The sequence below is a fragment of the Podarcis bocagei genome (assembly GCF_964188305.1).
Source record: "Podarcis bocagei genome assembly, chromosome: 4".
In the NCBI taxonomy this organism is placed as follows: Eukaryota; Metazoa; Chordata; class Lepidosauria; order Squamata; family Lacertidae; genus Podarcis; species Podarcis bocagei.
In genome coordinates, this window is record NC_138128.1 from 102,508,724 (window position 1) to 102,526,068 (window position 17,345).

The 17,345-nt window shown below is 41.4% G+C and overlaps 1 protein-coding gene across 6 annotated transcripts in view; it reads right to left on the bottom strand.

Moving 5' to 3' along the window:
• Nucleotides 1-17,345, bottom strand: part of LOC308585396 (potassium voltage-gated channel subfamily KQT member 1-like) — a 395,874-nt gene that overhangs the window by 338,242 nt on the left and 40,287 nt on the right. For all 6 annotated transcript variants that reach the window (XM_081191024.1, XM_081191022.1, XM_081191023.1 and 3 more), the window contains 2 exons: nucleotides 11,471-11,561; nucleotides 603-729 (listed from right to left, as the gene is read on the bottom strand). In XM_081191024.1, coding sequence (XP_081047150.1) covers nucleotides 603-729; nucleotides 11,471-11,561 — 218 coding nt within the window. The remainder of the gene's footprint in view (nucleotides 1-602; nucleotides 730-11,470; nucleotides 11,562-17,345) is intronic.

The window sequence follows — 17,345 nt, forward strand, 5'->3', positions numbered from 1 at the left end:
GCCATTATGCCACCTTTTGAACAGTAAAATTTTGAGGGTCAAATTAACCCTACCAGTGGACATCAGCTACCCAGAACTCTGTTCCTAGTAGCCAGGGAGAGAGGTTTGTTTTCTCCTGCTTTGGAGGGTAGGACCTGAACCAATGGCTTCAAGCTACAAGAAAGGAGATTCTGACTCAACATCAGGAAGAACTTTCTGATGGTAAGAGCTGTTTGACAGTGGAATGGACTCCCTCGGGAGATGGTGGCCTCTCCTTCATTGCCATATATTGCATCTCAGAAAGAGTACAAGAGGACTGAAGGTGGATTGAAGGTGGGTCAGGATGTTAACCCCCATATTAAAGGAGTTGGGGTGGAATATGAGAGAACTCGGATTTTGCTAAGTGCACCTAGAACATAAACAAAGGCAAACACCAACCAGGAATGTAGTGGCTCATAATCTTATAACAGCTCATCTCCCAATAAAAGGTGGGCCAATAAAAATATCCATCTTGAAGCATCAGTCAGCTCAGCTATACGCAAAGCCAGTATATCCTTTCTGCTCAAAAAGGCCATGGGATTGATGTCCCGGTATGATTTTATATTTAAAACAGACGATCTCACCTATTATTGATATAGGCTTCCTAGCAAATCGTATTCTTCCCTTAATACCAACATATTTGCTTCTGCAACCGGCAGACCAGAGCCTCACCACATATTCAGCACCAAAAAATACCACCAAGACAATTTCCTGAAATTAAAAACAGTATTTAAGGCTTATTGTTTGAAATTTATTATTATTAATAAATTTTATCATACATTAATATCTTTGAAAACATTAAAACATTAGTTTTAAAAGGCAGCATAGAAATGTGGTAAATACAACTAACAAGAGGAATTGAAGTTTCCTTTTCAGACTTTCTTTTCTTTCAAGGGCACAAGAATAAAAGCAGCAAGGTGGGTTTATTTATTTACTCAAAATTATTTATTTATTTTGGGGGGAGGGTGGTAAGGATTGTGTTTTGTATATATATTTTTTCTTTTTGTATTAATAAGTGGAATAGTTAATATTAAAGTTTACCCCTAAGATAAGTTGCACAGCAGGAAATGGCTTTCGTTCAATTTGCTACTCCTCTTTGTGATCTTCATTTGTAGAACACCGTAACATAAGGACATAGTGTACCACGATGTAACATGATTTACATAGATTTCCAGCAAGTCTTAGATCTTTTCAAAAAGTCAGGCTGGCATATAACTGTTCCTCCATCATCATCATTATTATTATTATATTTTATTTTTTAGAAAAAAATATTTGCTATATACATTCAAAAAATACAGTTGTATAAATAATAAAGAAAAAAATACACATTACCTTAACTAACATTTTCCAAGTATAGAAAAAAAATGCAAAAATGTGCAAAACCAAAAACAAAAATAGAAAAAGATAAGAAAAAGAGTATATCTAAGAAAAAATGAGAAGAAAAGAAAAGAAAAAAGGCTGCTTCTTGAGAACACTGATGTTTTGGATTTGGAAGGGTTTAACAATGCTTTTGGATGGCATGCATATTTGTGGTACGACAAGGTAAAAGTCCATAAGGCTTTTAAGAACCATATTGTCAGGAAAGCAGTGTTTAATGTCTGGACAAAATACAAAGACTTACTAGAAAACAAGACCCCAAGGTGGCTGTCACCAATGGAAGCCAAGGCTCAGAAAAGACTCAATATGGAGGCCAATTGGCCGAAATATTGGGAAATATTAGAAAGAGAAGGAGATACTTGGAGATTGCAGAGTCTTGAGAAATTAAAGGATAAAGTGCGAGACTGGTTACATTATGCTCAGATTAGGGAGGTCTTTAAGGCAGACAAAAAAGTAGGTTTCCAGGTGGAAAAATCGAAACTAGAAACAGAACTGCTAGAACCTAAGACCAAGGTACTTTCAAAAATGTATAACTTGCTGTTGAAATGTAATACGCAGGATGAAACTGTCAAATCAGCTATGATAAAATGGGCACAGGACATTGGGCATAATATTATGTTTGCTGACTGGGAAAAGTTATGGACCACCGGAGTGAGGTTCACGGCATGTAATGCCTTGAAAGAAAACATTATGAAAATGATATACAGGTGGTACATGACCCCAGTCAAGCTGGCAAAAATATATCACTTGCCTAATAACAAATGTTGGAAATGTAAGGAAACTGAAGGAACATTCTTTCACCTCTGGTGGACGTGTCCAAGGGTTAAGGCTTTCTGGGAAATGATCTACAATGAGTTAAAAAAGGTATTTAAGTATACCTTCCTTAAGAAACCAGAGGCCTTCCTTCTGGGCATTGTCGGCCAAGGGGTGTTAAAGAAAGATAAAACTTTTTTTATGTATGCAACCACAGCAGCAAGAATACTCATCGCAAAGTACTGGAAGACCCAAGATCTACCCACACTGGAAGAATGGCAGACGCAACTGATAGAGTACATGGAGTTGGCTGAAATGACTGGCAGAATTCGGGACCTGGGAGAAGAGACGGTGGAAGAGGACTGGAAAAAATTCAAAGACTATTTACAAAAACATTATAAACTGTATGAATGTTAGGAGAATGCACGATTGAAAGAAACACGGCAGCAGTAATTTTATTGTAAGACATATGAGAATAAGTGATGTTTAAGGAAATGATGAAATTTGAAGCAATATTATGTCCAAGCCAAGCAGTTTAATTTATGATAAAACCATTTAAAAGTTGGAACATAATATTTGAGATTTATAAAATAAGAATGGAAGAAAGGTAACAAATTGCTGCATATAATTACATGACTGAGAACGCAGGGAAGGGTGATGTGAGGAAGTCTAAAGATTATGAAAATATGATTTATGAATAACTTTATTTTATTTGTATTTTCTTTTCTCATTCTTTCTTTATCTTATAATCTTACTTTGATCTTTTTGTTTGTTATATGGTGATGGTACTTTATATGTTTGGTGGTTTGTTTGTTGTTTAAAAATTGTAATAAATATCTTTAAAAAAAAAAAAGATTCGACTTCCTTCGACCACTATATGGTTCCTATAATCTCATATCCTTGGTTGTCTGTAATTATTCTAAACTTTCTGGAGAGATAATTTGTTTACCTCTGGAGTTTTTAGTCTAGGCTAAGCCAGTCATAATTTTGGGAACCAACTTTCTTCATATAATTGTTAAAGACACCCCATTCTCTCCTGATCTTTTTGCTTGGTTGATTTCTGAATTCTGAATTCTGTTAGTTTCGCCAATTCAATATATTCACTTAATTTTAATAACCATTCTTCCTTTGTTGGAATTGTGTTGCTTTTCCAATATTTTGCAATCACAATCCTGGTCGCCGTTATTGCATATAAAAAGACTCTTTTGTTGTCCTTTGGGATGTCTGTTGTGAAGATACCTAATAAAAATAACTCTAGATTTTTTTAGCAAAGTGTATCGTGGCATTTTAAAAAAATTCTTCGTAAATCATGTTCCAGAATACTTTAATTCTGGGACATGTCCACCACATGTGGAATAGATTCCCATCCTTATGGTTACACCTCCAACACTTACTGCTGATTTTTTAAATTCATTTTTGCCAATTTTGATACCACCTATACATCATCTTTAAAAAGTTTTCTTTAATCAGGTAGCAGGCTATAAACTTAACGTCCTTTGTCCAAAGATTTTCCCATTTCTCTAATTCTACAGTATATCCGAAGTCTTGGGCCCATTTTACCATCACGTCCTTAACCATTTCGTCTTTTAGGTGCCAGTTTAACAATAACTTATACATTCTGCATAGATTTTTTTCCTCATTTGAAAGCAATTCCCTATCTAGAACTGATATTTTATTATCGAATCCAGTTCTTCTATCTTCCTCGAAAATTCTGTTTAGTTGGTGATACTGTGACCAGTTAACAGTTCCATTAAATACTGTATATATATTACAATGTTGTGAAGCCTCCTGGTGGAGCATGGTGGCTCCACTGAGATGTGCAACAAGGCATGGGGAGCTGCTGTGTGACAATTCAGAGCATCCACCTGTCTAGTCCACTCTGACTGGGGGGAAGGGGTGGTCAGGCAGAGAGATATTTGCTAGACCTGCTACCCAAGTTCCTTTAACTGCATATGTCAAGAACTGAACCTGGAAACTCCTGTACCAGAGGGGAATGTTTTGGAAGCTGAGACTTAATATAAATATGCCTATTTTTTGACAAGCGATATTTAGACTTCTATCCAGCAATTGTATTGTTTAAATTACTAGATTTCTGTCTTGTCTTTTGACCTCATAGAAGCCCACTGCCACCAATTCATAAAGAAAGAAAGCATAAAACCGGATCCTAAGCTAAAACAAGTATCCAACATCTATTTTTGTTCAGCCCAGTTCCCAGTCTATACACTTCACATTCCCTCTCAACAGCTCCAGACAATAGAAGGTCCGGCATTCAGTCCCTAGCATGTCCAGATGGGGCTGGGATAGACTGGATGTGAAGCCCTTGCCAGCCTTTGCCAATGAGTGTAAACAATTGCTAGATGTACCAATCATCTGATTCAGTATAAGGTAGCCTTCTCTATTCCTACTTATATCAACTGGTCAAACCAGTTCTTCCCCAACACAGTCTCGTAGGACGGGGGGAAATCAGTTGCTAGCTGCAGAAGGGGAAATGGCTATCCAAGCAAGCAGATGCCTGGACAACAAAGCAACTACTCTATTCCCAGCTTAAGAATGGAAAGTGAAATACTGGTGGACAACAAAAGAGGTTTAAAGATGCTGTCAAGGCAAATCTTAAAAAATGTAGTATAAACACCAATAATTGGGAAACATTGGCCTGTGAGCGCTCCAATTGGAAAATAGCCTCTACTAAAGGCGTCATGGATTTTGAAGAAATATGAATTCAGGACAAAAGGGAGAAACCAGCTAAGAGGAAGGCACATTTGGCAAATCCTCATCATGATCAACTCCCGCCCAGAAACCAATGTCCCCACTGTGGAAGGAGGTGTGGATTCAGAATTGGCCTCCACTTTAAGGACACACCACAAAGACTGCGTTCATGGAAGACAATCTAACTTGGTCATGAGTGATCGCAGAGAGAGAGAGAGGGAGAGAGAGAGAGAGAGAGGTTAGATTGTTCAAAATTTTACTTGCAGAACTTTCTTCAAAACAGAAAATAAACATCATATGATACATTCAAACAATTCCATAAGGCATATGCCCGTCCACGGCATAGGCTCCGCATCTTACAAAAGGTCTGTTTCTCCCCACATCCTGTATTCCAGCCTAGAGGCTGTGTGCTCTTGAAGAGCTTCATTTACACCCTTATTTTCACAGAGCCTGGGAACAAAGAACTCCAGACACCACCCTTCCCATATAGCAAATTTTCAATTAATTTCTTTTCATAAATTCTAAGGATAAACACTCACACGTTAGCTAGCAGAAAACAACAATAGTTAATTATGAATTCAGTTAAAGCTCAGAGTCCCTTAGAATACAGCAGTGGAATTTTCCAATGTTAAACCCTTTCACCAATACACACAGGCATTCCCATTTCAGTATGAATTAAACCAATGAACAGTCTGTATTACAAGCAGACAAGTAGTTGCACTAACTTGCAGCTCCTGTGCAGATATTTTACTGAAAGCAAAAGTTTCCTTGGCACAACTGGCATATAAGCTGGTATAAGCTGCTTTATACTCCTTGGATCCCTGGCCCTGCTAGACTGGTATTGTTTACATTGACTGGTGGCAGCAGCTGTCCTAGGTCAGACCAGACTCTCCCAGCCCCACTTGGAAATACCAGGGATCAATCGGGGGTGTTTGGAAGCAAAACATATGCTCTATCATGTGGCCCATCTCCTAGAAATGGCTGCCATTATTACTACTACAGCAAAAGCAAGAGGAAAAGATGGGCATATGGCAATGTATGCCTCCCTTAAATATTCATTTATCTGCTAAGTGTTCAGTGTCAGAAGACATGACATGCTCAGGCTTTAGAACATTTGGTGACGCCAGTAAAGAAATGCTTCAAGAAACAGAAGCTTGTGATATCTTCAAGCTGAAACCCACAGAATTTAGTTATCTGAAAGGGTCAACTTTCCCTTAAACTTTCATGGCCAGACAGGATATTGCCAATTGAACGAAGTGACACACCTGTACTGTGTCTTAGATGTGGCCTCAGGCTGCCCCTAGTTTTTGAAAATGCTGCATTAGTCTCTTTTAATTCAGTTTAAATAGCATTAAAGGAACTAATAGTTTTCTGTATTCTGAGAAGCTACTCTCTTTTGCTGACACTGGTCCAGGGGGCCTCACCCACCCAATGAAAATGCCCAAATTTAGCAAAGTACATACATCCAGTACATATATTATATTATATTATAAATATATAAAAAAGAACTGTAATACATATATGCACTTAGCATTTGTAATCATGTTTCCTTTTCCTGAAACTGAGAGAAAGATCAGTTAGATGTGGTTTAGTTTAATTCCTGTACTGTAGAGGTTTGGAATAGATGACCCTATGGGTCCCTTCCAACTCTACAATTCTATGATCATATCACTTACTATACCTTGATTAAAAGGGTTGGTTCTGACACATGGACCAACAGCTGGCCATTCCTGCTCTATTAGAAACATACAAGTCAAAAGCCAGCTATTTTCCATGAATAAACCATGAAACCACATCCTACTGTTGTTTATCCAGAAATTATTGAGTTCAAAGTGTCTTAATCCTAAAAGGACTGCAGCCTTACAGTGCAGAATTATACATGTCTATGCAGGAGTAAGTCTCTCTGATTTCAATATGGCTTACTTCCAGCAGGTAATTGGCTGTAAAATATACAGGCAAGAAAAGTGCAAAAACAGTGCCTAACAATCCCACGAGTCTTTACAAGTAAAATTCCAAGATCCCTTGCAAAAACCCTTGAGGCCTGTGGAGAGCTGGAGTTTGAGGAAGGAGGTTTTCAGGGAGTGATTATGTTGGAATTTGGCAGTTTTGGGAGGAGGAATGCCTGGTAAAGGTATTTGAGGGTTGCTGGAGGTTTTTTGAAGATTTTTGTAGGTTTTGGTATTTTTTCTGAGAATTTTTTGAGCTTGGGGGATTTTTATTTGGTCAGGATTTTTTTGGAGAAGGCTGTCAGGGACGAACCAGGGTTTCAAGGCCCCCAGAGGGAGGGGGAGCCTGGGAGCGGAAGAAGTGGACGAGGTGTGCGGGGGGGGGGAGAAGGATTGGAATAAGCATAGAGCAAGGGAGAGGTTTACGCCGCATGGAAAAGAAGAGGGCTGAAAGGCAAGGCAGGAGACGTCATCACTGGGCCAAAGGCAGGCCTCAGCAGAGATGTGCTAATGACCCGTTGTAAATACTGTAAATAAAGACTAAAAAACGTAGAGAGGCTGTTGCCGGAGAGCGCTGCCTTTTTCCTGGGACAATTTGGCTTCTAAAATAAGCACCCGTGAGTACTTAACTTTGAACAATCGGACTTTAAATAAGGACTTGCGAGCAGAAAGGAATTGGACTTAAAAATTTACTTTAATTTGGTACTGAAACGGGAAGGTCTAAACAGGAAGTCAGCCTTCCGTTTCTTTGTAGACAGAATAAAGCAAAGACAACGTAAACTAGAGCTCAGAAAATCACTTCTAAAGGATTGGCTTTCACCATTTAAAACTGTTGAACCCCCCTTCGGTAGCAGGAGAAGAAGGGGGATCTTTTTTGGACTGTTTAAACCTGCAGAAGTGAGTTTAAAGCAAAGTAACTTTCCACCGTCCTGATCCTGGAGCGGGGTGTCAGAATTGACGTTTTGAAGCTCATTGACCAGAGACAAACGTTTTTGACAGATAGTTAAAGGAAGAGAAACATAGTGATTCCATTGTTTCCTTTCGCATTTTAAAGGAACAGATATTGACAAAATATTTCAAAAAGGATACTTTGTTGCAAGAACAAATAGAAGTTCTCCCCCTAGAGGGAGACTGTGAAACTGTAACTAATCCCAGGGACCTTGCAGCTGTCTCAGATTACAATCGTGGGAAAGGACTTGTGACCTTGTGGGACAATGTATCCAGAGGCTCTGCTGTGTGCTCTCTGTAAAACAAGTGCCCTACTGGAACAGTTAAGTGAGAAGATGGATTTGATGACTAATGCGGCCAGAATTTTTGAACAGGCAGTGGGAAACTATGTGGAGCCCACCCAGGAATTAGATCAGGAGGGTGTCCTGACAGAGCAGATGAGAGAAGAGGATGTTGCTGAATCTTGGGTGCCAGAGATGGAAGGAGCTGCGGCCTTGCAGGAAAAAGAGCGTTTGGATTTGACAAATGAACTTGGAAAAAGCCAGATTTGGAAATATAAAGTTTGGATTGGTTTGGAAATGGGGGCTTGGATAGACCCCCCTATGCAAGGATGTTTGGACTTTCCGAGTCTGGCAATGGGCCGTGAGATGTTTGGAGCTGTGGGGGCTCTCAATTTTGGAGGGATTCTGAAACATCTTCTTAAATACCACATGGAATTGAGTCTGGACTATGGAAAAGGGGCTGATTTGTTGAAAAGGGTCAAAAACACCATCAAGCTGGAGTTCCCACGAGTGAAAGGAGAATATGAAGAAGAGCTGCGGAAGGGACTTGGAAGAGATTTAAGGGCCTCGGATACAAGGTTGCCAGGTTAATGCGCTAGATCGATGGGATAAAAAGGACTGACAAAACCCGGGACCAGGAGGAAGGGACGCTGGATGAAGATTGGATTGTTTTTATTTCTCTTTTTATTATCAGGATTGTTTTATAAAATTGATGAATGTTAGAAAAATGTTGGAACGAAATTATTTGGTTCTAGCAAAAATGTTTAAAGAATTAGGCAAGAATATTATGGTTGTGAGAAGTCGGTAAAAACAAGATTTAAGTTTTAAGTTTCTAAGGTTTTCTATAAGATAAGAAGAAAATAGATTAAGGTAACATAATGACAGAATATTATGAAATATGGAAAGGATTTGCTGCATAATTAATAACCAGGATACAAAAAAAAAGGGAGGAGGAGGAAGTCAAAGAAAGAAGGTAATGAGATTTGAGGATTTGTAAATGATGGATTTATTTTTGTTTTTCTGCGGTGTATTTTTGTTTTTTGAATGTGGTTTGTTTTTTCTTTGTTTTTTCTAATTTTTTTCTGCTTTGCTTTTTCTTTGTAACTTCAAAAATTTTCAATAAATATCATATTTAAAAAAAAACAACAACCATAGAGAGGCTCCTGTGGTGTTTGTGGTGAAGAGAGAGAAGCCCTCAGCTCTGACAACGGCACTGTCATTTTCCTTGGGTGCTGACAAACCCATTAAAGCAGTAAGTGGTATCCACGCTGGAAGAGAAACTAGCAGTGCTGGACTCTTTGCAAGAAGGCATCACCATGTGTGCTGTGGCACGCAAGTATGGCAGGAATGAGTACAGCATCCATGCCATGAAGATACAGGAGGAGATCCGGGCAGCAGTGGCAGCAAGTGGACCTGCAATTACCAGGGTCACCAGCAACATGTGGGACAAGGTTCTGGTGAAGATGGAGAAGGCACTGAACCTGTGGCTGGAGGACATGAACCACCAGTGTGTCCCTGTTGATGGCAACACCTTGTGCAAGAAGGCTCTCAAGCTGTATGTGCAGAGAGGGAGCAGCTACAGAAGGAGTTCCAAGCCAGCTCCAGTTGGCTGAACTACTTGAAGGGTTGCTTCAACTTGAAGAACATCCACACCACTGGCGAAGTTGCATCCATGAACTTGGGGGCTGCTGAAGTGTACTTGAGCAGCTGAAGAGGCTGCTGCAAGAGAAGGGCTATCTTCCAGAGCAGGTGGGATGGCCTGGGAATCTGATTCAGAGGCTAAACCTGAGGAGTCCCAGCCTGCACAGGAGTCCCCGTGAAGGGGCTTGAATCTGAAGGGCCCTCACCTGTGCCGGATCCTCAGGAGCAGACACCAGCTGAATCCGCTCTGGCTCCGGAGGACCCATTGCCTGCAGGTGCACCTCTCCCAGCCCTATCAGGAGAAGGTGAGGTTGCCTCTGGGTCCAGTAACCCTCCAGCCTCTCCTGAGCTGCAGAGACTCAGGGCAGAGAGGCGGAGGGAACTAAGTTCTCTCAGGAGGAGTGCTCACCTCCACGCGAGTCACCTGTGGACCGGGGCTGCCCTATGCCTCAGAGGAGATAAAGACCAGTCAGCCCAGTCCCAAGTTGCAGGAGCAACATTGTTGGTAACCTGTTCCTGCTGGCACCCTGACCTGCTCTCTAAAGTTCCTGATCATGCCCGACTCTTCGCTTTGTACCTCGCTTCGCCCCTGACGGACAGCCTCCTTACCCTCGACCTAGGACCGGATTTAGACCATGCCGCACGGTAACCCCCCCGGGACCAGCACATGGATGCTGGTCTGGATTTCAACCATGTGGCATTCTGGAAGTCCTACAACACTGTGGTCTGCATCACCTATGTCAAGCAGGCAGTAGATGCCATCAAGCCTGAAACAAAGTACGCCAGTGCAATCTGTGGAAGGAGTGCATTCATGATTTCAAAGGATTTTCAGACATTGCCACGAGTAAGGAAACTGACTGAGGGGCAACAGGCCTTGAGTCTGGCAGAGCTGGCGGAGCTGGTGACATCACGTTCCAGTTCAGAAAGCAGGGAAGAGGATTATGATGGTGAGCAGGATGAGCAACCCACCTGGACTGGGCATTGGTCTGCTTTTCAGAACTCTTCAGCACGGTCATGCACATGAAGGGCATCATCTCCTAGTATGACTCCTGCACGGTACACAGCCTAAAGATCCAGTGTGCGATTGTGGACAGTGTGTGGCCATACAGGGAGATGTTTGACCAGCTGAAGAGGCAAAAGCACAAGTTGCCCATCACCGTGTTCCTCCACAGGACACCAGCAGCAGCAGCAAGTGCATCTGAATTGTAGCCAAGGACTTTGAGGGACAGGTCTACCCCCCTTGTTTTTCCACATCGTCCTCCAGCGATGAGGAAGACTGAGAGCTACCATTACCATCCTTCCTGCCTGTCTGGTAAGTGATGCTGGTTTTCCAAGGGTTTACAGAGGTTTAGAGGGTGTTTGCAGACTTTTTGATGGTGTTTCAAATATATGCAACTTGACCAATGCACACGGTGCCTCAGAATGTAAGTCCCATATAAATGGGGAGTTGCCTGTACACACCTACAATGAAAACTGTGGTACTTCCTTCTGAGTAAACATGTGCAGGATTGTGTTATGACCATTTCTTACAAGATGTGTTCTAAAACAGAAGATATAGGATATAAATATAATTAAGGCTGCAGTTCTTACTCTTCTTGCCTGGGAGTAAGACTCATTTAATTCAATAGAACTTCCTTTTGTGTGCACATGGTTAGGGCTGTGCTCTTAGTAAGTAAGTAGTAAGTAAGTAAGTAAGTAAAATAGAGATTGATAATTTTGGATTGTTCAGCTTTTCATAACAAGTTTCTAACAGGTATACATACAGATATTTCACAGAATATTTTAAGTTAAATCACTTACCATCCAAAAAAGAGTCCCAGTGGCAAATTCTGCATAGTATTCAATAGTGGACAGAACACTAAAGATTAAACAAACCAGCACCAATAGAAATCTGTTGGAAGAAAAAAAAAAGGAATCTGCATTCAGTGACAAAAAAGCCACAGTTTACTTCAAACCCATACTTCAAATATTGTTACTTACACTTTTCCCATATCCCAGTGTGGAGCTTTGAGGATATTCTTACCATGATTAAAATGGTGTCTACTTTGGCAGAAACTCTAACTATAAAATATGTTTGCTACCAAGGATAAGGAAGCATAGAAACAAATATATGATTATCCCATTAACACATGACCACCTTTTAAGCTTGCAGTTTGAATTCCATTCAACTCAAAATGTTGTGTTTGCATTAGTAAGTGGTACATTTGGGGAAAAAATTAGTGAGAAATCAAGAAAGCTTATACTGCCTCAAACTTGGTCTTGATTTAAAAAGATGCTAATAGCATGTTTTAGCCATTAGTTCATGGTCATATTCTGATACTGCTAAACCTCTCCAGGTGGGATGGTTTATTTTAAGTTGCTAACTGGGTAAAAAGCAAACCCGCATTCTAAGTGAGGTGGAAGTAGCTTGTACTTCTATAGTGCCTTGAATACAAATAGCTAAAATACATATTGCACTAAATTCATAGTTTGGTATTGTGGAATTACTATTATTCAACTTTAAATAAGAGCTGCAGGCGGGTCTGATCAGAACTGTAATTAAGAAAGTGTATATATAATACACACACATTGACAACACCTTTACCTAAAACTAATGAAAAGTCTTCTATTTTCATTGGGAGATAAGCTTCCATTCCAACATAAATATTGTATTTATTTGCTATGATGTTTGTTACATGCCCTTTAGTCCTTTTTTCACAGCACAGTACAGCAGTGTTTGACAGAATCATGGTGTAGAGATAAAGAATTCCCATCGCGCTCAGCACCCACACTGCGGGCCCAATGAGGCCAGGTAACTTACAACTGCTATTTAAAGATTTGAAAAGTAAAGGAATCACACCACAAACTGTGTGTTTAATGTACCGGTAATCTGTAGTTTAGGCCTCAAAATGCAGTGTGTTCAGAACACTTCCACTACACGTCAGTACAAGAATGGGAAACCTGTGGCCCTGCTGATGATGTTGGATTCCCACTCCCATCAGCCCGAGGAAGCATGGCCAATGGCTGGGGCAATGAGGGTTGTAGTGGAACATCTGGAGAGCTACAGGTTCCCTATGTCTACTTGGAAAGGCCTTTCTTCCTTCACCTTGAGGGTGGATAGTTATGAGCACTAGCCCACAACTACGGTGGCAATTTGGGAACAGTCCAAAATGCAACTGTGGTTTTATTGGTGTAAACTCAGAAGATAAGCCATTTTTGGCTCACAACACAACAACTGTAAAAAATCATTTGGGGAGGGAGACAGGAATCGTGTTTTCCCAACAATTTGAGAGAAAGAGAGATAGTACATGTATTTTGAGAAAAGTGTTCTGGATCTCACTGTACAACTCCTATGGACAGAAATTTTAAGCAGATAGCATTAACTGCTTTAACGTGAGACTTTGCATAGGCAAATATATTTTATAACAACAGCTTCAAATAGACTATCAGCAGCACAAAGACAATCTGTCATTAGTATAACCAGCTGTCCAATTATAAATTAAGGTCAAGAAAAAAGGTCAGTTGGTTTTAATCTGAGGATCACAGCTGGTTTGCGCTCCCTCTCCCCCTCTCTCTCCCTCTCTCTCTCTCTCTCTCTCTCTCTCACACACACACACACACACACACACACACACACACACACACACCAGATTTGAGTAAATTCTAGGCCACACCAAGCTCAGGTCCATGATTTTCACATGGCAAAAGAGCCAGACTGACCAAGAATGAACTGATACTCCTTTACAATGCACCTCAAAGCTATAAGGATCTTCTTCAAGGCACAGCAAAAACTTTGATTTCTTGCTTTTCTTCGAGTTTTTAAACCGAATTCAACAGGAATAAAGTTTAGAACAGTTTGTCATATTTCAGATATCATGTACAATGCACATAGAATCATAGAATTGTAGCGTTAAAATGTATTCTATATTATAAATAAATGTTAAAGGTAAAGGTAAAGGTACCCCTGCCCGTACGGGCCAGTCGTGTCCGACTCTAGGGTTGTGCGCTTATCTCACTCTAGAGGCCGGGAGCCAGAGCTGTCCGAAGACACTTCCGGGTCACGTGGCCAGCGTGACGAAGCTGCTCTGGCGAACCGGCACCAGAGCAGCACACGGAAACGCCGTTTACCTTCCCGCTAGAAAGCGGTACCTATTTATCTACTTGCACCCGGGGTGCTTTCGAACTGCTAGGTTGGCAGGCGCTGGGACCGAACGACGGGAGCGCACCCCGCCGCGGGGATTCGAACTGTAAGTCCCCAAGTTCAAACCTCAACTGTGCTTAAAACATTTCTTCCTATGACATTAAGCTCTCTGGGGAAAGTGTGGGAAGAGGGATACCGGCTGGGGCAGCGGAGAGAGCTGATGTATTTCAGTTCTGGTTTAATTCTATTTCTTTTTGTGTTTATTCTGACACTCGATAGAATTTATATATTTATTTATTTTTTAAAAAACTTCTTACTCTATCCAGCAGATCCACACCATACTTTTAAAGCACATTCAACATGCATTTAAAGCAGATGGCTTCCTCCAGAGAATCTTCTTAACTGTAGTTTATTAAGGGTGCTGGGAACTGTAGTTCTCTGAGGCTGAAACTACACCATGTTAGCCCTGCCACCCTGTAGGGTGAAGTGACCCACGTAAGGAGGCACGGGAAGGGGGGGCAGGAGATGGAGGCAGGAATTGCTGTATGAATGGGGCAGCAAGACTTTTTGAAACAAGGATGTGTTGGTCTCAGTTGGGCTTCATTTTAGCCAGCAACATATTTTAGACTGGCCCTGGCCTTCTATCTTTTGGGTGCCCATTTGGTTTCCAAAATAAGCCTAACTCACCTCTGAAGGTTGTTGTGACGAGGACAATGGTGGGATTGACACTGCCCTGGATTCCTTCGGAAATTGGCGGGATAAAATTGTACTAAACAAAACGTGTCTTGTAAGTTTACAAGTAGGTTATAAGGATAATAGCATTTCTCTGCTTGCGTTCCAGATGGTGGAGGGAACGAGAGGGCTGTTTGGTACAATCTCTCTGAACTTTTACTCAGCCTTTCTTAAATAAAAAAATAATGAAAAAATGCAGCTCCCATAGCTTAAGAACTATTTCTAAAATGAAATGTTTTCTTTTACATGCTTAATCCCATGATGATTCAATGCACACTGTGTCTTTCTTGAGTTGTCTGCCCTGCACACTTTTCTGCTTTCCAGTTTTGGCACAGATTGTCATGTTACATGTTAGAGAAGACTCACTTTAGTTTTAAAATGGACATGAACAGAATATTATGGAACTTTTTCCCATTGGAGAGGTGCGCGTCCTGTACACTATGAATTTTTAAACAGGTTTTAAAAACTCATGTTTTTCAAACTTCCTTTTCCTAAAGGCTTTTTTACAGAGCTATGTTACAAAATATAATTAAGTTTAGTTGTTTGTTAGTCGTGTAATTGTTTTAGCTGGCCTTTGTTAAGTGGCAATGCTGCTTTGTTAATTTGGATTATTTATTATTAGTTGTATTTATTGCGTTTTCATGATAAATGATCCGATTTGGATGTGCTATCCCCCCATATTTGGTATATATCTAGTTTTATAAATTAAAAATTAAAAGTGGACTAAAAACAAATTGTGGGTGGATGGAAGGTCCAATCTACATGCAGTATACGCCAGGAAATTCTGTTGGCACCTCAGCTCAGATTAAACCCCAACCACAAGAGCCAGAGGTTTTTCCTCAGCTGAAAGTGCCTGACAACACCCAAGTATAAGGGTCCTTTTCTTCCTCTGCCCTCCATTTTCCTTCTGTTTGCCATCAGGGCTGGTGTCCCCATGAGGGGGACTGAGGCCCAATCTGGGGCAGCACAATCCCCCGGCAGGGTGGCTCTCCTCGGGGAGAGAGAGGAGCCGGTCCTCCACCGCCAGAGGGGAGAGGAGCAGCAGCAGCAGCTTCCAGAAAGTTCTCCAGCAAGGCTTCGGCAGCAGGCGGGGCAGGCGCCTTCCCATTTCACCTCAGGAGGTGAAACAGGACCCCCCCCCTTTTGCAATGGACACACAAGCATCCTGTTTCTCAAATTGTTCCCAGCAACCTGAAACAAAACGTTAGCGTGTGGCGTGCTCCCCTTCAGGATACCACATGCCATTTTGTCTCCCCTCCAGCCTTACACTTCTACACTCTCTGACACACAGCAGTCTTCCGTCTCCCTGGAGCTTCAGGTCTCCTCAGTCTGCTCTGGGTTCCTGTCCCTTTTTATCTCTCTAAATAAACTTCTCTAAAATTCTGAAAACCTTACGATTACCCCAAGGCAATACCTCCTTCTTGTATGTGGCTGAACTGAAATTAGGAAATATGATAATGCTAATGATTGACATATTCATTGAGCCTTCTTAAAGATTCTTCGACCGCCCCCCTCTCTATGTTGTGGATGTTATGTACTGAAGTTCTCATCCTGGGCCAGCAGGGGGATACTGTAGATTGTTTTCACTCAGGTCCACATATGCAAATAAGGGATTAAAAGTGACGTTCAGTGATTGGATAGTTACAGAAAATGGTTACTGTTGCGTTCTAGTGGAGCTCTATATAAGCAGGCTGGCTGAACCCTTCAGTTCAGTTCTGTTCTGGCCTGTGAATAAACAAGAGCTGTTTGAAGAATCGCTGTGTCGTCTGATATGTTCACCCACAACTTAACAGTGGAGGGTGGGGGCAATGAATGAAACTAGTCCTCCCATCAGAGTGGAAATATCCCCTCACTCCCCCACCCTTCTTCAGCAGAGTTTCTTTTCTTTCGGCAAAGTAAGCAGCTCATGTGTATGTCAAACAAAGCTTTAATAAAGAAAACTGTAACACAATTACATGCTGTCTGAGAGAAACTAAAAGCTCCTCATGAGGCAAAAAGGACAGTTGGCCTCTCAGACTGAACTGAACTGGACCCCCAAAGGGAGGGGCTGATTCCACAGCACAGCGCAAAATCCTTGCCCACCAGAGGACAGACATGCTACTATTCAAATTAGGCCCCAGTGTTTTTCTTACACTGTAGACTCAATTGCCATGAATATTCTGCAAGCTGACATATTCCTGTCAAGCAGTTATTTTAAAATTTCATTTTGTTTTCATCCACAAACTTGTGTGCTTCTAAATCATCATAGGAATATGTAGAAGCGTGAAGTGGAAGTGTGCTGTCTCCCCGGGGCTAAGATCCAAGATGTAACTGAACGACTGCAAGGAATCATAAAACCCACTGACAAATACCCCTTCCTCTTGGTTCATGTGGGAACCAATGACACTGCAAGCAATAGCCTCCAGAAGATCAAAAGAGACTACGAGGCTCTCGGCAGGAAATTGAAGCAACTAAATGCAAAAGAGACTACGAGGCTCTCGGCAGGAAATTGAAGCAACTAAATGCACAAATTGTCATCTCATCTCTCCTCCCAGTTGAATGACGTGGCCCAGGGAGAGAGGGGGAAATAATGGAAGTGAACAGCTGGCTTCGCAGATGGTGTAAACAGGAACGGTTTGGATTCTTAGATCACGGACTGCAGTTTCTTGAAGATGGACTTCTGGCAAGCGATGGGCTGCACCTCACAACAGTTGGGAGAAATGTTTTTGCCAAAAATCTCAGAAACCTCATCAGGAGGGCTTTAAACTGACTAATGTGGGGGAGGGAGACAGTGCTCCTGAAGGTAGGAGCCTATCAATTGATGAAGATGATCATCCAAATGTC